The 25,371-nt window shown below is 45.4% G+C and overlaps 1 protein-coding gene across 1 annotated transcript in view; it reads left to right on the top strand.

Annotated features, from left to right (window-relative positions):
* The window catches only part of CREB3L2 (cAMP responsive element binding protein 3 like 2), a gene marked incomplete at both ends in the record, with an annotated part of 116,689 nt that extends 92,319 nt beyond the window's left edge, over positions 1–24,370 (top strand). The window contains 8 exons of the mRNA XM_079711133.1: positions 3,049–3,233; positions 5,612–5,758; positions 6,720–6,778; positions 8,100–8,168; positions 19,951–20,050; positions 20,329–20,455; positions 22,134–22,350; positions 24,295–24,370. Of these exons, the coding sequence (XP_079567259.1) occupies positions 3,049–3,233; positions 5,612–5,758; positions 6,720–6,778; positions 8,100–8,168; positions 19,951–20,050; positions 20,329–20,455; positions 22,134–22,350; positions 24,295–24,370 (980 nt within the window). The remainder of the gene's footprint in view (positions 1–3,048; positions 3,234–5,611; positions 5,759–6,719; positions 6,779–8,099; positions 8,169–19,950; positions 20,051–20,328; positions 20,456–22,133; positions 22,351–24,294) is intronic.
* Between the last annotated feature and the right edge of the window lie 1,001 nt (positions 24,371–25,371).

Here is a 25,371-nt window from a genome sequence, read left to right as displayed (position 1 = left end):
TAAATCTATGTTGCAATATGCTTCAGAAAATGTCACAACTGTACCAGTGAATCCCCTAGTGGCTTCGGAATCTGGGATCACTTGAGGAGAAACGTTTCAAGGGTAAAGTAAATGGCCGTCCTTCCTCATTATCCTAGATATACAGAGAGGAGGAAATTCAATATCCTTGATTGCAACAGGGCTTCTAGGCAAAGTAGCCGGTTGTCCCCAGCCCTGTCAGTAAGTAATCCAAGAGCAACATTTCAAGTGATATTTAGAAATCTGATACCGAGGCACCTGTGGCCAGGGCAGTAGCTCTTAATAAGTAAGAGGAGATTCGAGTCTGCTTCACTTTTCCTGCCATGCCATTTTCATTGTTTGTGGAGCACCTTCTGCTTGGAAAGGAGAAAGGTATTAGAATAATTAGGGCTGTGCCTAGTGAAAGGGACAAGTGAGCTCTGGTATTCTTGGTTAGTTCTGCAGACTAACCGCTCAGCACGGCAGACAGCGGGAGCCCCTGTTAGGTTTGGCCGCTCCTGGGTTTTGTGTTGTTTTTGTTTGCTTGTTTGTTTGTTTACCATGGTTAAAAGATAAACATGGTTAAAAGATAAACTCTAAAAAATTCAAAATTTTAAGAGCTTATTTGAGCAAAACTTAATTACATTCTGCAGCGCCAAACCAGTTACAAGTTTCCACCGACAGGAGCTGGGGGGAGACTTTTATAAAGAAAAGGTGGAAGCAAAGTAAGGAAATTATTATTTTTTTTTAATTAAATTTTTTATTTTATTTTTGGCCGCCTTGGGTCTTCGTTGCTGCGCGCAAGCTTTTCTCTAGTTACGGCGAGCGGGGGCTACTCTTCGTTGCTGCGCAGGCTTCTCTCTGTGGTGGCTTCTCTTGTTGCGGAGCATGGGTTCTAGGCGCACAGGCTTCAGTAGTTGTGGCACACAGGCTCAGTAGTTGTGGCTCACGGGCTCTAGAGCGCAGGCTCAGTAGTTGTGGCGCACGGGCTTAGTTGCTCCGCGGCATGTGGGATCTTCCCGGACCAGGGCTTGAACCCGTGTCCCCTGCATTGGCAGACGGATTCTTAACCACTGTACCACCAGGAAAGCCCAAAGTAAGGAAATTATTGATTGGATATAACTTAAAGCCAATTTGGCTGTTTGTGACCGGTTGTCCTAGGTTTCAGTCTGGTAACCTCGAAGCATCTAGAGGCTTAGATCTTGGTTTGCCTATGTAGGGCCACCAGAGCACTGGAGCCACCCCAGTCTGATGGCTTCCTTGCTTAATTAATTCATCTGACACCACAGAGTGCCACAGGTCATCATGGCATTGGGAAAAACTTGGTTAACACGCTTGGGACTCCTTCCTAGGTGAGCACATAAGATTAAGGCGCATACCTACCCTCCTTAGCTGCCTGGAAGTGGTGGCAGAAGAGTTGGCAGTGGAGATGCATAGGATTGTTTTAGAATATTCTTTAGCTTTAAGAGTGCCCATGGACTCTAAAAAACTAGGGAGCTCTTGGGCGGAGAAGCATCTAGTGAAAAGCAGTATGTTAGAAAGAGAAAAGAGATGGGTTAGAGAAAGAGAGAGAGAGAACGAAAGTGTGCTGTGAATGGGAGTGGGTGAGGGGTGTGGCAGAGAGAGACACATCACCTGTGGATACCTAGGATATTCAGGTGTCTCAGTGGGAGAGAGAGCCGTCTGGTTGCAGCTTGTCACCTCCAAAGGCAGCTATGGGGGGATCCTTTCTCTTAGGTGAGTAGCTGTGTGTCAGAAAGTCTCTTCCCATTCACAGTACATCAGGCAGGAGACCGAGGCCTTTCCATGGCCCCGAGCTGTTCTCTGGCCGAGGAAGGCCAGGTGTGTATGAGGCCTCCAGGCTCCTTGCGCAGTTCAGAGCCGCTGCACTCAGGGCTCTGTTGTCCTGGGGGCTCCAGGAGGGGTGTGGAGTGAAAGGTTTACCCAAGGTCATGTTCCTTGGCTCAGTAACAGCAGCTGGCTGTCAAGGTATTTCAGCACAACGTGAAGATTTGCAGGTCAGAAAAAGAGTGAGACCCCAAAGCTTGTTTGTCAGGTTGAACTCCAGAGTGGATTCCTCCCTCGGGAACCCATCCCTCCTGCCCTGGAGATGCAAGATTGGCACTGGCTAAGGCTCAAAGGCCCCGGCAGAGTGTGTGGGTGTCTCCCTGAGGAGAGGTGAAGGATGCTTAGATGCTGGAGGACTCTGTGGGAGACACCCCTCCCCCAATTTGTCTTCCAATGCCTACCTGTCTATCCACAGATGGATTGGGTATTATCTGAATCAAGAATGCCTGGCATCTGGCCTATGGGCCCTACCATGCACATTCCTCCAGAAACAAATGAGCTTTTCTCAAACACTCATGGGCTCCCTGCTTTTGCTATTAAAAAAAAAAAAAAAAAAAGATCCTAATACATTAACATGGTTTACAAGTCAAACTATGGAAACTATATGAAATGAAGAGAGGGAAGGTTATGCCAGCACCGTCCCTACTTACTGTAATTTCCCCTGCCCCCATTACATCATAATTTTATTAGTTTCTTATATACCTTCCAGAGTTTCTTTACGAAGATACAAGCAAATGGGGGTCTGTATTCTCTTTCTCTCCTTTTTCATACAAAAGGAGGGCTACTTTATACACTGTTTTGCACCTTGATTTATTCCCCTCCTCTATAGGCTGAGACCAGCAGACAATAATGTCACATCTACTGAAACCCCCATTGACCAAAGTAAAACTGAAAAACCCAATCCAAAAATGTATCCAAAATAAAGCCTGAAAATCAAGCCAAGAGCACCTGCCACGAGGCCATATCAAGGACTGCGGACTTGGAACCCAATAATTCAACCTTTCAAATTTTTTGAAAGAAACACTCTTAAAATTTAACCTTAATAGTAATGCATCTTGGAGGCCTTTCCATATCCACACGCAGAGATTCCTCATTCTTTTGTTTGGCTGTCCTGAGTTCTGCTGTAGGGATGTTGAATGTTGAACTGCCCCAGGTCCTGCTCTGTTGCTCCCTGATGGATGCAATCCTTTCTTTTCCCCTCAGCCTCCGTGGACCACCTGCACTTACCGCCCACCCCTCCCAGCAGCCACAGCAGCGACTCAGAGGGCAGCCTGAGCCCCAGCCCGCGCCTGCACCCCTTTGGCCTGCCGCAGACCCACAGCCCTGCCAGGGCCCCAGCGCGGGCCCCCTCGGCACTTGCCAGCTCCCCACTCCTCACCGCACCGCACGTGAGTGTCCCCTGCATCCCTGCACCCCCATCCCCCATTCTGTCACTCGGACCTTCACCCAGCGTGGGTACCATTCGGAGCCTGTAGGAAGTTTTAGGTCTAACTGCTGAAGCAGGGGGATGACAGTCTTAAAGAACATTTTCTAAGAACTGCCTGTGACCTCATCATGCTAACACATTCTCTTCCTTTCCTGTGCACACTTCCAGTTTTTATCCACATGTTTCTTTTCTATAGCTACAAACATGAGGAATAAAAATGCGTTGTTATTCTTCTCAAAATTGTATCACAAATATTTATCATCAGTTTAGGCGGTCTTTATGACCTGTGATAGGAAATAATTTATTTTTTAAATAAGCAACCTTTGACAAACTGAAAAATTGCTCTGAGAGTAAATGCGTTGATGTCTAAAGCTCAAAAATATAATTTAACCCTTTTTGTCTGTGGTGCAACTCTTAACCCAGTGACTCAGGATAGAAATCATGAGTCAACATTCATCCCTCACATATATAATTTTTCCAAATAAAAATTAGAGGTAGGGCTTCCTTGGTGGCGCAGTGGTTAAGAATCCGCCTGCCAGTTCAGGGGACACGGGTTCGAGCCCTGGTCCGGGAAGATCCCTCATGCCACGGAGCAACTAAGCCCATGTGCCACAACTACTGAGCCTGCGCTCTAGAGCCCACAAGCCACAACTACTGAGCCTGTGTGCCACAACTACTGAAGCCCACACGCCTAGAGCCTGTGCTCTGCAGCAAGAGAAGCCACCACAATGAGAAGCCCGCACACCACAGTGAAGAGTAGCCACCGCTCACCGCAACTAGAGAAAGCCTGCGTGCAGCAAAGAAGACCCAACACAGCCAGAAGTAAAATAAAATAAATAAATTAAATAAATAAATTAAAAAAAATTAGGGTTAGATAATTAACTTCTCATTGTTCTGAATAGTCAATTGATTTCTATGAGAATTAAAAAATTAGTCAGCCTTACTGAATTTATAATATCACATAGAGCAAATTTGAATGAAATGAATTATTTAAAAATTCTTAGAAGAATCATATATTAATTAACATAATTTTGAAATTTTGAGTTCTGTCTGTGTCAGAAACTCAGAAAGTTCTAGATCTGTGGCCGCGTTCTTATATATCACTATTACCGAGGGCCAGGGAATTAACTCTTTCCATTCCACCTTTGCCTTCTCTCCTCTTACCCTTCACTCCTTTGATTACTGAAATAGTGTCCATCCTATGGATTTGTGGGTCCTACCACAATTAATCCATTCCACGTGGTCATGGAGGAAATCCTTCCCATATCATACCCTGGCTCAGCATCTGTGTTATTTCCCTATTATCTGTTGGCATCAAGCCCTCATACCTCTGCTGGCTACAAACACCCTCCTCCGTGCCCAACCTGCCGCTGCTTCCAGACTTCTTCACCCCCCCTACGCGGAGTGGCTTCTTCAGTTACTTTTTACAATACTGCCTTTGTTGTAATGCCCTCCTCTGTGTAAATCACCCCCTTTCTTTCAGGAAGCCCCATTCAAGCCTTGTCTGCTACCCTAAGCCTTCCCTTATCACACAGACTCACATAAGCGTTCTCCTTCTTCCTATTTTTAATGTACCTTGAGTGAATATTACAGTCTAGCATTTAATTGCTCTCATTCTTTCACGTGTTTCAATTCAGTCTCCGTCTCGATCATTAGCTACTTAAGAGACGGAGTTCGTTTTGATTCTTCCGTGCATCTAATGTGGAACTGATATGCAGTAGGTACTCCATTTATTTGACTAATTATAAACACATTGTCCTAATATGGGTGAAATGAGATGAGCTACAGTTCTCATCTCCACTGATGATGGACAGTCTGGGACTCTGCTGACCAGTGACTTCCATGGAACTTGCCTGCAGGTGTGTCCCTAGGAGCCCTGGCCCCTTAGCTGGAAGTAGAGCTCAAGAAGCAACTCCTAGTGTATAGAGAGCATCTTGCAAAATGGCATCTTTAGGAGAACAGCAAAACTTTCCACAAACAGAGTTCCAAGTGAATCCTTCATCACTCTGAGGACAGGAAATCTCTAGGGACGTGGGAAATGAATTGTATCCTTTAATTTTGATGTTTTAGCCAGCAGGGTACTTTCTGGGAAATAATGGGTGGAGGCTTCTTTACCCGTTCCCTTATATTATAATCCTTGGGTTGTAACACTCACACGAGTGTCTTCTGCATTTTTGCTTCCACTTCAAAGTGCCCGTTTCTCACCAAAAGAGATGAGCCTCTTTTTCCCTTAGCCATTGGCAAGACATCATAACAGACCCTCCTCACCCCTCAGGAGGTGTTTCTCCGGTGCGCCTGGCTTTTCCTCTTTGACCTTTTTCTGCTCCTTGGTCTGCACAGAAGCTGCAGGGATCAGGCCCCCTGGTCCTAACGGAGGAAGAGAAGAGGACCCTGATCGCCGAGGGCTATCCCATCCCCACCAAGTTGCCCCTGACAAAATCCGAGGAGAAGGCCCTGAAGAAAATCCGGAGGAAAATCAAGAATAAGGTGAGCCCTTCAAATCCAGGTACTTCTGTGAGCAGAGACAGTGAGCAAACCCGGCCAGCATGCCCACCCTCCCTTCCCGGTGGCCAACACTGGCCCGTCCCGTGGTGGGGACCAAGGCTTGCCCCTGTCTTCCCCCAGATCTCCCCATACATCTTCTGGTCAGTGGGCCTCCAGGTCGGGCGAGCACACTCTGTGGTGCCTAAGATGACCCATACAGGGGTGGGAAGAAAATATTAGAACTCCCATTTACACTTTGAAAAAATCTCAGCCTTTAAAATTTGTTTTATTAGATACACAATATTTCCCTCTAGTAGGCATGTATATAATTTATAAATGAATGCATATAAATGTATTATGGGTGCTTGCTTAAGTTTTTTTCTTGATAGAGGTTTTTGATAAAAAATTCTGCAGACCACTGTTCTATACCTGGGTCCAGCAGTCTTCTAGTCCTAGGCCCCTACAGTGGGGATCAGGGGTGCAGAGGCCCTGGGGCATGGCTAGGGCGTGGGCAGAGCAGGAGGGAGGGGACAAAGAGAGAGGAAGGAAAGAGCTTAGAGTTAAAATTCTTTGTCCATGTGCAGAACCGCCAGGGAATTTTTATACGACTAACCCCAACTGGCTTATATTATGTATTATAGTTGAGCCAACTAGGTCCACAGAATTGAGATCATTTGTCTAAGACCATACAGATGGTTCGTGACCCACATGTTCCAGTCTGACTCCTGGACCACTGTCCTTCTCACTGGGGGCCTAGTGTGTTGGAAAGTAGATGAGAATATCAGCTGGTTGAAACCAGGGAAGGCAGAAGAGGTGATTAGTAGATGAGCCAGTAGGTTAAACAAATGGCAAGTGGCCACAAAAGTGAGCAGGGCTTTTGTGATTTCTTTGCTCATGGCCTCTTGTCATACTGATTTACTGAGATAGCTGGAACATAATCCTTTTTTCTCCCCTTCCATTGCAGATTTCTGCCCAGGAAAGTAGGAGGAAGAAGAAGGAATACATGGACAGTTTGGAGAAAAAGTAAGCCTCCTGCCAAAGTGGTTGTGTGTATTGAGCAATTCATGTAGAGAAATGTAAGTGCGGGGCGGGGGCCCTGCTTTCTATGAGAAGGGGGTTCAATTTCTCCGTCTGGACCCCAGCAAAGGCCGTTGGTTTATCAGCTATGTTTTGCCTGCCACCTAGTGGTTTTTAGAGGGGAAATCTTATAGATCTGGCAGGTGATAAAAAATACATTCAGTCTTAGTAGGCATTTGTACCGCACAGTTTCCAACCAAGGGTCCTTAAGTCCCTGAAGGCTTCCTTTCAAATAAGTACAAATGCTAACATTCATGCATATTCCTGGACTCCTCAGAGGAGAGGCGCTAATTAATCAATTCCTGTTGGCCACATCCCTCGCACGCTAGAGAAAGCAACAGGGGATGAAGTAAGTAAGGCAGGTTGGCGTTCTTTTTTTTCCGTCCACTATAATTTGTGTTAGAGGGGAGTGACTTTTCACAAAAACACTTGACGGCACCTTTTGCTCTTCTGAATAGCCTGGAATATCAGGAGGGCTGTTAGAAAAACGTAAATTAAATACAATTTTGTATTAGCCCTAGAAAATAGTTCCCATCTGGCAAACTAATGCCATTTTAAGATGGGAATGAGTCCCGGGACCTAGAAATGAATCTTTATGTGTGTCTGGTGAGAGGAGCGGTTGGTGGATCCTGGCTGGTTCTTAAGTTCCTACTGAAAGTCAGTGTTTCTTCCTCCTGATTTAGGTGTTGGTAATAGAGCATTAAGCAGTCCCATTCTGTTTGTTATTGTCTGTGGGTATCCAGGGTCAAGATGTTTCAATGAAAATCTCTTTATTGCCTCTCTGGGGCATGCCTGCTCCGGCACCTGGATTCCTTGTCTTGAGGCCCCGGGTTCTTGTCCTTCACTCTCTCCCTGCCCCAAGCCCCTTGGCTTCCTGTCAGTCCTTCAGGTCAAGAGTACAGCCAGCAGCATCCAGACCCTGTAGCATAGAGGGAGAATTGTGATGGACATTGAGAGCCATAGGGAAGAGTCGAGAGAAATCAAGGTTGGAACACCCTAAAAGAAGTTTATGTTTTGTGCCGTCCCTATTCATTTTCCATTACTGAGGCACTGGTTACCCATCTCTCTCTCTCTCTTTTTTCTTTTGGCTCCTCACTCTTTTCCCCAACTCAGGTTGGCCAAGTTCTCTCCCTCACCTCCCTAGAGTAGCTGCTTCCCTGTCTTTTTTCTCTGAACCCCACCTGCCTCCATCCTAGCTCCTGGCTTAGTGTTTGCTCCCCTGATAAAAAACTAAGTTTGTTTTTTTTTCTCTCTCTCTCCTCTGTAGGGTGGAGTCTTGTTCAACGGAGAACTCGGAGCTTCGGAAGAAGGTGGAGGTTCTGGAGAACACCAACAGGTGAGGGTCCCTGGCGTGAGGAACTGACACAACTGCCTGATGGAAGGTGGGGAAAGAGGGGGAGATCCAGGGCCAGAGCTGGGAGGAAAGGGGAGGAGATGACATTGAAAGGATAGTTGTGTCAGGATGCTCAAGACGGTCGCACTTCTCTCACCTGTTCCTCCCGTGTGTGCGCGTGTGTGCACACACACACACACATGCATGTCCTTTTCTTTTCCTAAAATACGTGGGACTGATGAAGAGGCTGATTCTGCTAAGGGCTATGATGAGGGGGTTAAGGAAGAGGCTTGGAAAAGAATAAGGTCAATGAGTCCGATTCTCCTGAAAATGACATCAGACTTTAGAGGTGGACAAAGAGGGCCAGACCACTTTTTTGTCACCCAATTTGAGTAATAAATGGTGTTTTTTAGTAAAAAAAAGGAGAGAAAACCAAGTTTGTTTTTTTAATTACTGTTTTTAAAAGTTAATTAATTAATTACATTTTAAGCCCATTTTGAAAAATAAATATAGGATTGTTCCTCTAGCACCTCTTGTGCCAGGTACTGTTTTCAGCATTTTATAGATATTAATTCATTTAACCTTCTAATGGCTCTATGAGCTGGTCCTATTACTATCCCCATTATATAAAGGAGGTCCTGAGACTCAGAAAGGTTAGGTGATTTGCCCAAGGTCACGCAGTAAAATGCTAGAAGGCTGCATTTGAAGGCAGGCAATCTGGTCCTGGAGCCTCGATGTAGGAGAAGCATACTGAGTTTACCCGGGGTCATATGCAAGAGAAAGGGGTTAAGATATAGGGCTGAGAAATGGCGGTTGGGGAGTTTCATCGTGTGTGTGTTTGTGTGCGCGTGTGTGTGTGTGTGTGTGCGCGCGCGCGCGCACTCATGGAGCCTGCCTATGCTTTGAAAATTAAAGTGTTCATTAGTCAAGGGATCCTGTTGCCCTTAGTTGTTATAGATCTGACAATCCAAGCAGAGAAAAATTGACTTTTAGGTAAGCAAAATTTTAATTCATCATTTTAAGGCTTAGCACTAATGCCTAGTAACAATTTTGCAAATGTTAAGGGATCAGGGTAAATCTATTTGCATGTCATTTCATAATAACTTGAAATTTGGCTCCCATTTTCTAAATCTTCATGGTCTGTTGCTCAAACAGCAGGCTAATCTAGTCATAAGGTAAAAATACCATCCTTAGGAAAAGTGGACATTGTGACCCCGCTGGGTTTCCCTCTGCATTTCTGGGAATGTGTGCTCATATAGCAAGTCAAGGGCAGTCACCTCTAGTGCTCTGTAGACAAACAACAGAAGTAAGTAAATGTCACCAGCTCCATGTGGTATCACCTTGATCCCCTGAGGCAAAGGAGCTGGTTTCCAGTACGACTTCAGGTTTCCCGTTTCATGGTTGCCTTTGGCCATTAGTCTCCTGAGGCTTCCTCTCTTCTTATGTCCACCTTTACACCTGCCAGAGTGGTTCTCAGGGTCCTGAACCCCACCAGCATCTGTATCCATCTTGTTAGCATCCTGAGCTGATAGTGTTCCCACCCCCCTGTCCTAGCACTTGCTGTTGCAGAAGTCCTGTGTTCATGAATGGGACAAATCCAGGTCATGAATTGGCGAACAGGGGAAGAAGAATCCATCCAAGATAACCGTGGAGTTTGGTCCAGGTTGGGTCTAGTCTAGGGGTTCTGGGTGTCAGGTCTATCCACAGCCACACGGGGGCAGCAGAGGCACAAAGAGCAGTGGGTGCTTGTGATGAGACGGGGTTGCTGCCACCTTTCCGGGGGAAAAAGGGTCTCTCCTCCCCTCTCCAGGCTGATCCTGCTCTATCATATTTTTCTAAACTTAAAAAGAAAAACCCACACATGTAATTTATGCCCATTGTATAAAAAATTAGAAAATACAGTTTAAAAAGGGAAAAAAATTACAATCTTTTCACCTAGAGAGATGTTTACATTTTGGAATATTTTATATATATATGTATTTATATTGTACATCCTCCTCTGTTAAGAGCCTTTTCCATTTAACAAAAAACACTGGGTATATATTTTCATATCAGTCAATATATTTCTACAGAATCCTATTTCTTTCAGATTTCGATAAAGAGCTGTCATCTGAGGAGCACTGACATAAACCACATCTGATTCTATGTAACAGCAGTCCGTGTTTTGCAATTGTTTTTTATGTTTTACAATAATGGCCACAGCCTTTTTATTATGATATTGGTATGAGTTATGAGTTATGGGAGCATATGCATATTTGAGCTTGGGGTCAGCATATCTGGCATTCTTCCCTGAGAGCCAGTGGTGGTTTTCCTTCTATTTTCTTCACTGACTGGAAGTTTTTCCCAGCCATTCAGCCTGCTGGAATGTCAACTGAGAAAACCGTCTATCTTATGCTAGTGGTGCTCTCCTTGTCCCTGGACTGTAGGAGCCTCCACTGTGGTTCCCCCAGAGGCCCAAGTGCCATCTCTTCCCTCTTCAAAACTTACCTCTCCTGGTAGGCAACCTTTTATGATGGAAATGGTTGCTACTTGATTAACCTGCAATCTTCCCACAGATAGTCTGATGAGGGAGTTCTTATAGTCATCATCTCTCAGTCCAGCAGCTTTTAATGTGCTTTGGCTTGAGAAGTCAGGGAATAAAAGCAGAGCCGCTCTTGTTCACACAAGGAAGGGCCTTCCTTGCCCCCGACTTCCTCTTCTCCATTCTTCTTCTGTTCCTGCCAAGGGCCTCCCCTCGCCAGAGGACACTGCAGTCGCCAGAGTGACTGTAACATGAACCGTGGCAATCTCCTGCCCTAAACCAGTCAGGAGGAGTTGGTGTTTGGGGCCCGTGGTAAGGGGAGATTTTCGGACCCTTTATTCGTCGCACCGTGTGAGTGACCCAGTGTTTGAGCTAAGTACAGGGTAGGGCCCAGTGAACACACACCTGTGTTTGTGTCCTGTTCGTGCTTCTTGTATTAACGTCCTTTGGAGGTAGCTGGGCAGAGGTAGAAATGGCTGTGAGAAGTGGACAGGACCCTGGGTCACCAGAAGTGGGGTGGGAGACGTCGTGTGCCGTTGTTTCATTTGGCATGATGTGGCAGGAAAGGCGAGTGGGTACGTGGACCAAAATAAAGACAAATTATACCTCTTTACATTTTACCACTTCTCTGCTCCCCCCACGAGGGACTTTCCATCTATCCAGATGAGAATGAGCCCTCAGATTCCAAATCAATCCCGACTCTTCGGTTAGTACCCTCCTCAGCAGCAGCCATTTAGCATGCTCTTGGCTTCTAGGCAAAAAAACCCCTATTATCTGAGCTCAGGAAGCTGGAAGAGGATGGAGACAGGAGAGGAGACTTCTGCAGCCTTACCCCAGGAGCCTAAGAGCAGCCGAAGCAGTGGGAAGGCACCTTCACACTTCTTTGCTAAGGCGATCCACGAATCGCACGCCACCAGGAAATGTGTGAGCTGAGAGTGAGTGGTCTCCCAGGGGGCCCTCTTCCTGTGCTCAATCAGGATATACATTTGCACTTTGCAAAGTCCAGGTGAGGCCATTGTTGGCGCCGGAGGGTCTTCCTGGCCTCCCTTGCTTATCATTCGCCTCTCCGAGCTTCATGTCTCATTCTTGAGAGACCCTGTCTTTCCCCAATTTCTAGCCTTTTCTTCTGCACAAGTGATGCACATCTACTGCCCAGCCCATCCATTTTAGGTGTTTGTGGCCCAGTTTGCTCCATTCATTTTTAATTTTGCCCTCGTGCTGTAGGCTATAGGGCTGTGAGCCACTATCCCTCTCCTCAGCCCTGATTTGTACACTCATAGGTGCTTAGACTTGAAATGTACTTTAGACATCATCTCATTTAACTGTTAATCACTTCCTTTTACAGAAGCGGAAACTGAGGGCTGATGAGGTTAAGATCATCCATTTAGAGGTAGGACAGGGACTAGAACTCAGCCACTTACTTTCTCAACTGGACCTGACCTCGGTCTCTTTTGCCGCTGTTGTGCTCTCTCTCCAAGGACCACTGTGTTTCCCAGCACGGGGTCAACCGTAGTTCCAAACAAGAGGGCCCAGCTTGGGATCTGTGTTTTAGGGGGCCCTGCTCTGGCTTTCCCCTAGCCACGCCCCTCCCCATGGGATGAGGAGTCAGCAGGAACAAGGCGATATATCTGTCTGGGGCTCTAACCTGGCCTTGGAGGAAGCTCGACAAAGCAGGTGTCGGGGGTACCCATGGGCAGTGTTTGCCTGGCTTGGGATAGGTGGGATGAGGAGAAACCTTAGGATGTATGACATGTATGGGATGTGGGCCTCATTGGTATTCTTTCTCCGAACCTCACAGAAGGTGAGGGGTGTGCTTGTCCTGTCTGTGTTGTTATCAGAAACAAGAATTCATTAGTTTTCCTCTTTGACCTTCCTCTTAGCTATAGTCCTCCTCTCTGTCTCTACTCTTCTTGTTCTTTAAAATCTACATGTGATTCCTGATGGCGGTCTTTCCAGCCAAGCCCACTGGGCTCTGACTGTGCTGTCCTCATTTGTTTGTGTAGCCACACAGCTGCGTCCATTTGCACCAGTTTTGTCTGTCGGCTTCCTCCTCACTGTTGTGTCTTCCACATGTGAAGTCTTCTCTTCGACTGACTGTAATCAGCTGGTCCCTCTCTCCTGCTGTGCACAAAGAGGCCGTTAGAGTGCTCAGGAATGACCTACGTCCAGGAGTGACCCTCTGTAGACCTTTATCTTGGTTTAAATCACTTTTCATTTCTCCATTATCTCTAACTTCTGGTTGTGTGAAGAGTATAAGCTTTCTTTTCAGTTGAAAATGTTACAAACTTCAAAGGATTGTTGGATACTAGACTAAGTTTCCCAGAGAGTTTACAAAGGCATTTTAGTAGGATTCCATGGTAAAGTTAGACATTCCTCAGCCCCAGAAAACATTCTAGAACTCTCTCTTTCTTGTGTTCCTGGGTGAGTAGGTGATAGAATATTTCAGAAGTGCCCTCTGGTCCCTGAAAAATAAACCTCCTTATAATGTGGCAATTACACAGTAAGAGAAAGGAGATAATTTGTATTTTAAAAAATTTAGGCCAGAGCCCCACGAACAACTTTCAAAACTTAAGTGAAAGATCATAAATAAATGAGTATTTATTCAAAGTTTAGGATTTTAGCAGAATGTGATTATCTTTTGTATAAGAGTTTGCACTTTAGTATTTAAAAGTCTTTGAGGTAGTTCAAGAGTCTCCTTAAATATTGTTATGCAATGTTTTGAATTATTATTAACGTTATATCCTACCACCTCCCCACCCTCTGCCTGAGGATTTTGAGGTAGGTGTTTTAGCTTTTTTTTTTTTTTTTTAATAATTTTATTTATTTATTTGTTTATTTGGCTGCATTGGGTCTTTGTTGCTGCGCGCGGCCTTTCTCTAGTTGTGGTGAGCGGGGCTACTCTTCGTTGTGGTGCGCGGGTTTCTCATTGCGGTGGCTTCTCTTATTGCGGAGCACGGGCTCTAGGCACGCAAGCTTCAGTAGTTGTGGCTCACGGGCTCTAGAGCGCAGGCTCAGTAGTTGTGGCGCATGGGCTTAGTTGCTCCGTGGCATGTGGGACCTTCCCGGACCAGGGCTCGAACCCGTGTCCCCTGCATTGGCAGGTGGACTCTTAACCACTGCACCACCAGGGAAGTCCCTGTTTTTGCTTTTTGACACCTCTCTCCTAACCCTCCAATCTTGTACACTAATTTTAGAAGACTGGGTTGGGTGGGGAGGGATTCAGGTGGGGTTTTGCTTCGAAAGGACATGGATGCCTGCCTCTTCCATCATGAAGCCACCTAATGTTCACTCATATAATTTTTTTGCATGTGTGCACTAGATAAGTAGCTTAGACTTTTTTGATCATATTGTTTTACATGTTGTATAGTGACCCAGACACACCACGCGTACGTACATATACATCACATTCATCACTAATATGAACGTTTCACAAAGGAATACTTATTTACTTTGTGTGATGCCCTCAGATATTGTGTGTTCTATTTGATTCTGTTTCATTAAATACACCAGTCACACCCCAGCTGTTTTCACAACCCACGACAATGGTTCATGATTTGGAATTTAGAACTTAACTGCTCTAAGTAGTTCCATAAGTAAAAAAAAGTCCCTTCATTCCTGTGGGAGGCTGATTCACCCAGAGGGTGATTTACTTATGCACACAAATGTGCACACATGCATTATAGCCCAGCTAGTTCCATTTCTGAGTAAGGTGTATTACAGGATTTGATGGAAATTGTGTTTATAGAGAGGACCTGGTTTGAAGCTCCTGGCACAGCAAGTAATTGGGAACCACCAGTTTATTATTTTTCCTGGGTCCTAGTTTCTGACTCCAGTGGGAAATTAGGTACTAGAATGTTCAAAGTATAAGATGCAGTAACTGTATCACTAGCTCGTTCTCTCTCGCTCCCTCCCCACACCAACCCCTGCTGTTTCTCTTAAATAACAGAAACATAAGAAAACAAAATTAAACCAAATACAAGAAAACACATGAGGCTGTTGATGCATTTCCCAGTTTTTATAAGATTGTGTCTCACACTCTTGGCTACTTTTGAATGTTTTGCCCAATTTCCTTTGATATGCCTCCCAAGATACAGGGTGATGCTTTATTTTGGGCAAGGCTGGCAGCTGCCTTTAACTGCTCTTTTACTAGGAGCTGTGTGAGGACAGCCATAAGGTTTATTTTTACATCTCACCACAGGACAAAATCCACATTTTCAATCAAGTGTTGGACCCTCCAATTTAACAAATTGTGAAAAATGTCTTGGCCCAGATAAACATCTCTCTAAATTAAGACCTTGCTCCCGGAAGCCCAAGAATTCATTAAGCCATAATTAGCCATGATCACTGATGATTTAACATACAGTAATAAAGGAGAAGTTTAAACTGAGCTCTGAATGCACTGTTGGAAAGAGAGTCTGTCCTATGATTGACTTTTTATAGCTTTAGTTTTAAAATAATTCTTCCATTTCATCTGTTGGCTGCCTTTTCTCCAGCCAGCCCTTTATGCAAGCAGAGTAACAGCTGTCATCCAAGCTCCCAATGCTTCAGGCCATGGCATCTGTCCCAATGGCATCAGGGAAAGTACCACATCATCTCAGACCAACATATCAATTGTGAGATTCCAGGCTTTCCTGTAAAGAGACTCATCTGTCATCAGTGGAAAGAAATAGCAAGCACTCTGCAAAGGTGTATTTGTTTCAGCAAACCCAGAGTACCCCAGAAGGGGATTCTCTCATTATTCTGTTAGCTGGTGAGGTCAAGAGAATTAACTTTGACTAAGTGCCTGAACTCAGGACTTAAGGAATGTGATTAAAAACCATGGTACTGAGATCTAAATTCAGATTTCTCTTCCTGGGAGCTTATCGCCGTGTTCTGGCGAATATTACTGACTTAGTAATCCTAAAGCCATTTCATCAGCTCTGTTGGTGTCCAGTGGAGGGACAGGTCTTATAGCTTCCATTTTCCTAAACAAAGCTCAGGTTTGACTTCCTGACACTTGACGTGGGCTAAGGAATACCTATTATTCTTTTATCCATCATTTGCATTTTATTTTGGTATATCCAGAGATCTGCCAGGAAATGTTTATTTTACCCTATTGCTTTTATTTGTATCAGATCACTGAAACTTTGTTGGTATATATCTCACTGCCATCAGATTCACTGTGGCCCTTCTGTCTGCAGTTTGGTCACTGTCTGCAGTTTGGTCATTGTAATCTTTTCTTATTTAATGGTGGACACATCTCTTGGTTGTGCTGTTGTCAATGTGATGATTTTTTTTTTTGGCTGCGCTGCGCGGCTTGCAGGATCTTAGTTCCCCGACCAGGGATCAAACCCGGGCCTCGGCAGTGAAAGCACCGAGTCCTAAACACTGGACCACCAGGGAATTCCCTCAATAAGATGTTAATATCACTGGATTTAAGAAAAATCTACTTAACTAAGAAATCTTTTGATCATTAATTTTATTAGGTTATAGGTTTGGGTACCATGGTGTGCTGAATTGGAAAGCACGTGAGCTATGGAGTCAGATAGGTTTGGGTTTACATCTTAGGTCTTCTAGTTCCTGGTTACATGTCTTTGAAACCTTTACATAGTATCTCAGTATATGAAGTTCTAGAACTCAGCCAGTGGACACTCAATCACTAATAATTTTCTTTCCTCATGACAAAAATGAGTGTTTCTGTTGTAGGAATGTCTATGAATTTCCCAAACTTTATCACATCATGGAAATCTATTTAGACATTGGGGAATGGATGAGCTAACCTGCTTTCCTTGGGTGAAATCCCTCTGTTGCTGATGGATGGGGCCTTCAGAGTGTCATCATTCCCACGAGTTCACCTTTGCTAATCCGAGTAGGAGAAGCAGCAGCAAACAGCGTGTTATAACTCACTGTCGCTTTCCACCAAAATTTCAAACTGAAAAATCTATTTTGAACTACATGTTTGCTCATCTTAAAGAGCTGGATTATAAACTGTTAGAAATCAGGGGCCATTAAACAACCATTTTCATTTGCAGTGGATTCAGAATATAATTGTCTTTGAGTTTGGAAAGGATGTGCTGATGAATGCCAAGTAAAGCACCACACAACTAGTAAAGATACAGCCCTTCCTGCTCGCCCAGCCAGACTTAGAGGGTCCTTCTTCCAAACTGATAGCACTTTACACCTATAGCTGGGGTTCCCAACTTGAGCCTAAGGCATTATACCATTGGGGTTTAGGTGTGTCTGGCCTGTCAGAGGTCTGTCTTCAGAACAGGCTGTGGAGCCTCCTGGGAGACTGTTCATCCTAGAGAAGGGGTCCCAGGCCTCGCGATCACAATCAGAAATTGGAAGGGAGGAGTGATTCCGAGTATTGTGTGGAATTGGTTTTCTCAGTGGTTCATGCTCTGAAGACTGGACAAAGGGCAGGGATTGGGCAGGGAGGAGGTGCAGGAAGGTTGTGGGTAAATGGGGACTGTTGGTAAAAATGGAAATGGCGATTTTGCTTTGAAAACACCTTAAGGATTTGGAGCAAAAGTAAATGGCTGTGGTAACAACTGGAAATCTGCTGTCTAATGGAAGCCTGGATAGAGGAATGTCCTCCACCAACTCCTCCAGGCACAGAGCACAGCTGAGCTTCAACACCTTGAAGCTGCCAGCACAGGCAGCAGGGTGCCCCATGGGAGTTGGGGTGCCCATCAGAAGTGGCAGCCAGCACTACAGACGTGGCTCTTCAGCAGGCCACCAAGGAAACAGTGAGGCCCCTTTCTGTAGTTTAGCTGGTAACAAAGACCCTGTTGATTGGCACCACAGGAGGAGGCCAGAATATGAGAGAAAAGGTCTGTGCCACGTGATCAAGCATAGGTCTTATCTATGGCTCACCTGTGTATCTTCCTCACGTGTTCCAGAAATACAGCAGGGAGAACCCAAAGAGGGCTTTGGGGCTGGCATTACAGGATGTTGCCAATAAAATGTGTGCCACTGCCCACTAGATCTCAGCTCTGCCAGAAGGAACACTCACCCAGGAAGTGGGTGTGTCACTCAGCTCTTAGCTTTGAAAAGGCAGCCGTGCAAGCCAGTAAGAATGGGGTGCTCTTGGGAGGTCCTGGGAGAAGGAAGTGTGATGAGGAAAAAAACTTGCTGCATCATACGATCATTTAACTGCAAACTTCTAATTTTTTTCCATCTTTACTGAGGTGTAATCGACAAGTAAAATTGTGAGATATTTAAAGTGTGCAACGTGATGATTTGATACATGTATATGTTGTGAAAGGATTCCTCACATCAAGCTAATGACCTATTTACCTTATTTTTATTTTTTGGTAAACACATTTAAGTTCTACTCTCTTAGCAAATTTCAATTATATGGTACAGTTTTATCACCTAGAGTCACCATATTTTACACTAGATCCTCAGACCTTATTCATCTTATAGCTGAAAGTTTGCACCCTTTTACCAACCTCTCCCTATTTCCCCACCCCCAGCTCCTAGCAACTGCTTGTCTACTATTTCTATGAGTTCAACTTTTTTTTTTTTTTTAAAGATTCTATGTGTCAGTGATACCATGTGGTATTTATCTTTCTTTATCTGGCTTATTTCACTTTGCATGATGCCCTCCAGGTTGATCCATGTTGTCACAAACGACACAATTTCCTAAAGTAGAATTTACAGTAATCACGCTATCAGTATTTCTCAGCCTTGAGTAACTCACAAAACTCTTAAAGAACGTGTTGCTTGAATGTACAGAAACATAAACCAGTCTATACTACTTGTGATTATGCTTCTAGATAACCATAAAGCAAGAAAACATACAACTAAGTACTACAAAGACCTCCATATTAATAGAATTTAACGATATGAAATAATGGGATCAATGATTTTGTTTTGCTTAAATTAAAACCACTGTACAAGGTAAAAATACGGTGTAGATGGGACCACATGAGGTCACTGAGTTCAGAAAGCCTTCACTGTACGTGCTGTGGGCTCCAATTCTGCCTCTGCTCTTATCCATTGAACTGCTAAAAGCAATAGTCTTACTGCCAACCTGTCCTTAGTTGGCTTAAACCTGAGAGAACTTGTTTCGCTGGTACTGGTCACAGGGGAAGCTGCAAACTTGGGAAAACCTGCATGTCCTTGCAGCACTTGGAAGCTGTTCAGGAGATGGGCTATGGTGGAGGCAAGTTATCTGCCAAAGCCCAGAATTCTTCTGCAAATGAGTGATTTGCTTTTCGGTGTTTTTCAGCGAACTTGTCTGGCTTTCTAGTGTTCCATCACAGCATGAATTTTCTGAAAGTCTTTGAGACCCAAGAAAAAAGCATCTGCTTGTAAAACCTCTGCACCTTGCCGAGTGCATTGGGCTTGGAGAAGAGGGATGGGGGTGAGGGGCAGTCTCTGCTCTTTACGCTGCTCATGCAGAATTCATCCCCGAGGCTCTAATTCAGGAGTGTGTGCTGTGAGATCCTTTTCTGTGGCTGCACTGTTCAGAATTTGCAAAGAAATTCACCATCTGCTTCTCCTGTGACCTGATGTCACACAGAGCAGGACATACTATTCTCATCCTCAAACCCTTCCCTTGCAAGGGTGTGCACAGCTGTCCACTTTTAGGGATAGAACAACTCTCTTTTGCTCCTGCTCTGTTTTTTCCTGGAGAAACATCAGAGTCTGCATCAGAGGACGGCTTCCAAGATCCTGGCTCTGAAGGTGTGTCCAGCTGAGCAGGCTTCTTTGCTCCCGATTCATATTTGGGCTTCATTTCTGCCTGTGGAGGTGCTGTGAGCCTTCAAGTGCCACAGGCTTGAGGTGCTCATGGCTGTTTGCCTCCCTGCCATTCTTGTTTTCCTCTCCGTCTCTCTCCCTCTCTTCATATCTGCCATCTGAGCACCGGCATCTTCTTCTTCATGCTTTTCTCCTTTCTTGCATCTTGGGTGAACGAATTCTCCTTGGTTCACCATCACCAGCCAAGTTTTGCTTATTTTTTTTTCTCAATGGCTGACAGACAAATCCCGGGATTATCAGGGGTGATTTGGGGCATAGAGATGACTGTTACTGAGAACAGCACAGAATGGACAAGCTGCTCACGTGGGCGGATTCTGAGCCCCATAAGCTCTACGACTCTGGTGCTGGAAGACAGGGGCGTATGTGTCTTCACCAGAGGAACCCTTTTCTTGGTACTGTGTTCAAATTCAGCCGCAAAGCCACAGCCACTTCCCTGGAGCCTGGGGCAGAGATCACCCACAGGCATTCTCTTGTCTCTCAGACGCCCTTCATGGCTTTGATCCGTTGTGTTTGCAGAACTCTCCTGCAGCAGCTGCAGAAGCTTCAGACTTTGGTGATGGGCAAGGTTTCTCGCACCTGCAAGCTGGCTGGCACGCAGACTGGCACCTGCCTCATGGTGAGTTTCCTGAAGGCACAGCACCATCACTGCCCCGGCCCACTCCCCAATCTCCAGTCTCTCCCCAGCTTGCCACGTCCAAGTGCTGGGGTGTTCGAGGGACCACACAGCTCACTCCGAGGCTGTTTCTCCGCTATGATGTGATGGTGATTGACTGCGTGCGGTCTGCTGGCCTGATGGAGGGGGTTGTCTTTCGGGACCTCCCAGGTGTTGCAGGTGTAAAGGTTTGCTCCGTGGATCTCGGAATTGATGGCTCTCCACTTTCTCTCGTCCTGCAGGTTGTTGTGTTATGCTTTGCCGTTGCATTCGGCACCTTCTTTCAGGGCTATGGGCCCTATCCTTCTGCCACCAAGATGGCCCTGCCCAGCCAGCATTCCATGCCGGAGCCCTACACAGCCTCCATTGGTAAGACAGCACTCAGCAACTTGGGAGGTGGCTTGTTTCTTTTCTCTTTCATTTCTCAAAGCTTAACTTTCTGAAAGAAGTCTTATCTGAGAGTCTGATTTCTTTTTTTTTAGATGGGAGGACTTTACTAAACCACTCGGTTTAGAATAGCTATATGATAAACCTCCCTGGGTACAGAGCAGTGGTCTCAAAATCATTTATCCATAAAAATGCATATACATCCATTCCTTGGGAGAAGGCAATTCAATATCACTGTTCCCTCTCCCCCATAAAAAACATTCATTGAATAGACCCACACAAGCATCTGCCCCTGAATTAGTTACTCTGCAGTTAACTGTTATCGCTGTGACCGCCAAGACATTGCAGGAAGTGTTCTTGGCTTCTGTTTACCTATGAAAGTCTAATTTTTAAGAACTGGTAAAAGTGTAGCTTCTCCATTGAAGGGAGGAAGAGAGCCATGGGGGTGTCTGGTGCCCAGGCTGCTGGGTCTCCCCTTGTGGCACTCACCCACTGGGCTGAGACACCCCTTGGAATTCTCTACAGCTCAGCAGAGCACAGTTTGCAAACTACTACTCTAGACTGTGTTCCCTGGCAAATTCTGATGTCTTCTTTCTGAGTTCTGATAAGGGGGAGGGATGCGCATTTGCGGGGAAGGAGTAGGGGGAACATTAAGTTTTCCATGACATTTTCAAGGAATTCAACTCAGTGGAATTGTATGCGACCATAGTAAGCACCTGTAAAAGGAAATTAAAGAATCAGCCTGTCTTACAAAATATTATGCCTAAGATTTAGAAAATTTGGAGAATCAGGTGTCAGAAGTGATAGTCTCACCCAGATCAATGATCTCTTTTAAGTATGTAGGAAATAAAGAGGTGATATATAGGGATCATAAAATAGATACACTAGTAAGAACAAGGGTGGAATTAGGGGGTACTGGATATGGGGGGTAGGCATAATTTTGTGGTTCTGAAAGATCTGTGGTCTTTGTGAGGTAGGTGTATCCCTGCCAGGCATATGACAGAAAGGCTAGCATTTCAACCAAATAATTTCAGTGGTCTCCCGGGAAATTCTTTTTTCCCTAAGAGAATGTATCTCTAAATTTAATTGGAAGCCAATGGGAGCATAGTTTCTCTGTTGTAGAAAATTGCTACGAGCCATCTAGCTATGCAGCTATCCTATAAAACAAAAGAGAACGTCTCCGTTGTTTGACTTATGACTTTGGCTGTGTGTCTTCTCTCCAGTTTTAAGTGAAAACACAGTTTTCTGCCCTTTTACCTTCTCCCTATGCAAGAGCTACTCACTGGGAATGCTTATTTTAGCTGCGTCTGGACATCTCCAAGTATTTGACTCCTATTCTCCATGAATTGTTTCCCCCAGATGGTTGGGGGTGGGGCATGGAGGGGAGTTTTATTTTCAAAGCAGTGGGGTGGCAGTATGCTTCTTGTTTATTTGCTTTTCTATTGCTCTTCCAGACTTTTTATAATTGGTATCATTTTTCAATGCACAAAACTCTGAAATCTTGAAGCCTTTATAGAAAGCCAACTCCAGTTGGCACCCTCTGTCCTGGGCAACAAGAACCCATGAATTGTCATCTGCTCCCAGCCCTGGGCATCGAGTGAGGGGATGTGATGTACCCTTGTGGTCTCTTGTAACACCTGTCACTTTGCTTTGTTCTCAGTGAGATCCAGGAACCTGCTGATCTATGAGGAACACTCTCCCCTGGAGGAGCCGTCCAGTTCGGCCTCGGCTGGGGAACTTGGGCGCTGGGACAGAGGTTCCTCCCTGCTCAGGGCATCAGGGCTGGAGTCCAGGCCTGACGTGGATCTTCCCCATTTCATTATATCAAATGAGACCAGCCTGGAGAAGTCAGTGCTGTTGGAGCTGCAGCAGCACTTGTGAGTCAAATAGATACAGATTCACCTCCTCTAAGGCACCGATGATAGGTTATGTGTCAGCAACGTGCAGTGTGGGGTGTAGACTTTCCCACTGGCCTAGTCCAACCCTCGACTTTTTCAAGACCTACTTCCAGCACCTGGACTCTGGAGAGTCTATTGCTTGTGAACAGCTGCCCCGAGCAGAGACTGGGGAAGAGACCTGGTGTGAGCTGGCCCTGTGGCTGCTGCACCACTGGGGAGCTGGCAGTGGTGGCTCCGAGCGTCGGGGGAAAGGGCTTGACTCCCTTCCTCCCTCAAAGCCTCACAAGCAAACATACAGTCCAGTAACAGCAGTGTACTTGCTATGCAAATGCAGCCTCAAGACATTCCCCAGCTTCCTTCCAGCTAGAGATACATATATGTCATGCTATATGTCAGTATATAGTTTTAGGATTTATATGTAAATAAACATGCATTAATTATAATTATATAGTTATAATTACATATTAATATTGAAGGACACTTCGAGAGGCACTGTGCATGTATGTGTTTCCAAATTGAATATAACATACATTTGTCTCCAATTCTCCATGAGGCGTTTCCTTTAGATAGTTATGAGGAACAGTCCTTGTGTAAACACAAAGGCTTGTACAACTGCTGGGCTTTGTTGTCATGCTGGGGAGATACCTGGGTACACCGAATGGCACGGGAAGGAGCGTCTGCATCCAATCCTGGTTATACGTGGTGTGGTTCGTGTTCTAGCTGAACTCTGCCTCTGTGCCTCCCAGAAATTATGCTATTCCAATGCAAGTGGGAAAGATTTTGTTTCAAATTCTTCAGTTTTCTACGCCTAATGTTGCAGGGGAAAGTTTGTAGTTATATATACTATTATATGTTTACATTATATTATACATGCATGTAGTGCTTTATTATTTATTATTATTATTTATAGCGCTTATTATTTCAAGCACTATGTAAATATGACATATACAGTAAATCCTTTGAAATACTTGAAGAGGTTAGACATTATTATTATTCCTATTTTAGCAAACTGTAGAGCTGCCACTAGGAGTAGAGAAGACTCAGCTGCTCGACTACTTGACTCATGACACAAATCTTCTCTCCTCTTGTCTCAGCTATTCAAGGCCCCATTGAAATCCCTCTTGTTCTGGGATGTCTTCCTAATACCAGAGCCCTCATAGCCCTCCTCTGAATGCCTAGAGACTTTCTAGGCTGTTACATAACTTAATAATGTATTTATTTTCTGTTATATATTTACTGTTATTTCAAGTTAGTTCGGGTGTTTTTTTTTTTTTTAGTCTTTATCTAGAATCTTTTAATCTTTATAAAGATTTCATCTTTATCTAGATTTTTTTTTTTTTTTTTTTTTTTTTGTGGTACGCAGGCCTCTCACCGTTGTGGCCTCTCCCATTGCGGAGCACAGGCTCTGGACACGCAGGCTCAGCGGCCATGGCTCACGGGCCTAGCCGCTCCGCGGCATGTGGGATCTTCCTGGACTGGGGCACGAACCCATGTGCCCTGCATTGGCAGGTGGACTCTCAACCACTGCGCCACCAGGGAAGCCCCTTTATCTAGATTTTTTAAAAAAAATATTTATTCTAGACCAAGGATCAGTCTTTATCCTTTATTTTCTCCTTCCCAGAGTTTAGCATAGGGGTAACTAACCATCCTCAAGAAATACAATCATTTAAAGCAATGTACAACAAATCAGTATCAAACTGCCATGTTTATCCTCTGGGCTGGAATGTCTCCTTTGGCATGAGGCTAGAGGCAGGAATGTGGATGACGGATAGGCTGGTAGCGGGAGACTTCGGGAACGGGGGAGAGGACGAGAAGCATGCTTGGGCCAGCCTGCAGAGTCGCAGTCATGGAATGATTGTGTCATCCTACCGAGCATGAGGCAATTGGTAGTAAGACCTCTTTTTCCTTCTGATGCCTTCGCAGGGTCAGCACCAAACTGGAGGGGAATGAAACACTAAAAGTTGTAGAACTCGACAGAAGAGTGAACGCCACCTTCTAAAGAGACCATCGCCACCTCCCTTTATCTCCTCACTCTACCTTTATGTCTCCAAACCACCTTTGTCATAAGCTTTTCCTTTTTGCCACCCAATCTTGACCGAAGACCTGGACGTGCAGTCATGGCTTTGGATACGAGGACAGCCTGGGATTTCCACCCACGGTGAGAGAGCGCCTCCCCCGGTCCCACGTCCCTCCCTGCAGAAGGGAGCCTGTTTCTCTCCCTCCCTGTTGCTTACTGCCATAGGAAATTATCTTAGGGTCAGGGGTGGGGCGAGCAGGCTTGTTTCTACCGACAGTGCCAAAAATATACTGCCTGCTTCTCACCGGGGTGGGTGTGACCGCCTCTTTGAAGAAGAGCTGACGCTTGTTCATTCGAGACCCCAACTCGAGCCACAAAAATACCAGGATGCCTGTTGGAATCTGGCAAAGCACCGACTGACGTCCTGCCTTGTTCAGCCTGGGTCTCTCCTGCCGCTCTGCTCTGAGCCCCCACTGACTTGTCCTCCGGCCCTGGAGCTGGAGCGAGGCGTCCCCTTCATACTCTCAGGCCGCAAGTGCAATGCCTGAAGGAATCAGGCTTTTCTACTCCAGGCAAACCTGCCCCATCATGTTGCTTGTAGGATTTCTCCACAATCTGTGTCCCCACACACCTCTAGTTCTGCCTCCTTGGCTTCTCCTCCCCATGTGTAAATAATATTTATTAGCTTGCTGAGGCTTCCCTGGGCAACCACACTGAAGACATCCGGACGCCTCCCTCCAAGCTAGCAAAGTCTTCTGTTGGCCTTTGGAGCGAGGAGGGCACCCTAGGCTCTGGGATCCCCAATCCTTCCAGGCCATGTTTTGCTTTCTTTTCTTCTTTTTTACTGGAGCCCTGTAATTATAGTTGGGAAATCTCCCTAAGCATGTGTCCTCCTGTAGAAGGAACTCAGAGGGAAAGATGGAGCAGCGCCTTGCTCAGGTCTGGGGCTCTGTGGATAGATGCTTTTTCTGTCCCATACCCAT

The sequence above is a fragment of the Hyperoodon ampullatus genome (genome assembly GCF_949752795.1).
Source record: "Hyperoodon ampullatus genome assembly, chromosome: 9".
NCBI classification, from domain to species: domain Eukaryota; kingdom Metazoa; phylum Chordata; class Mammalia; order Artiodactyla; family Ziphiidae; genus Hyperoodon; species Hyperoodon ampullatus.
The sequence above is the reverse complement of the archived record's forward strand: the minus strand, read 5'-3'. Positions and strand labels throughout refer to the sequence as shown.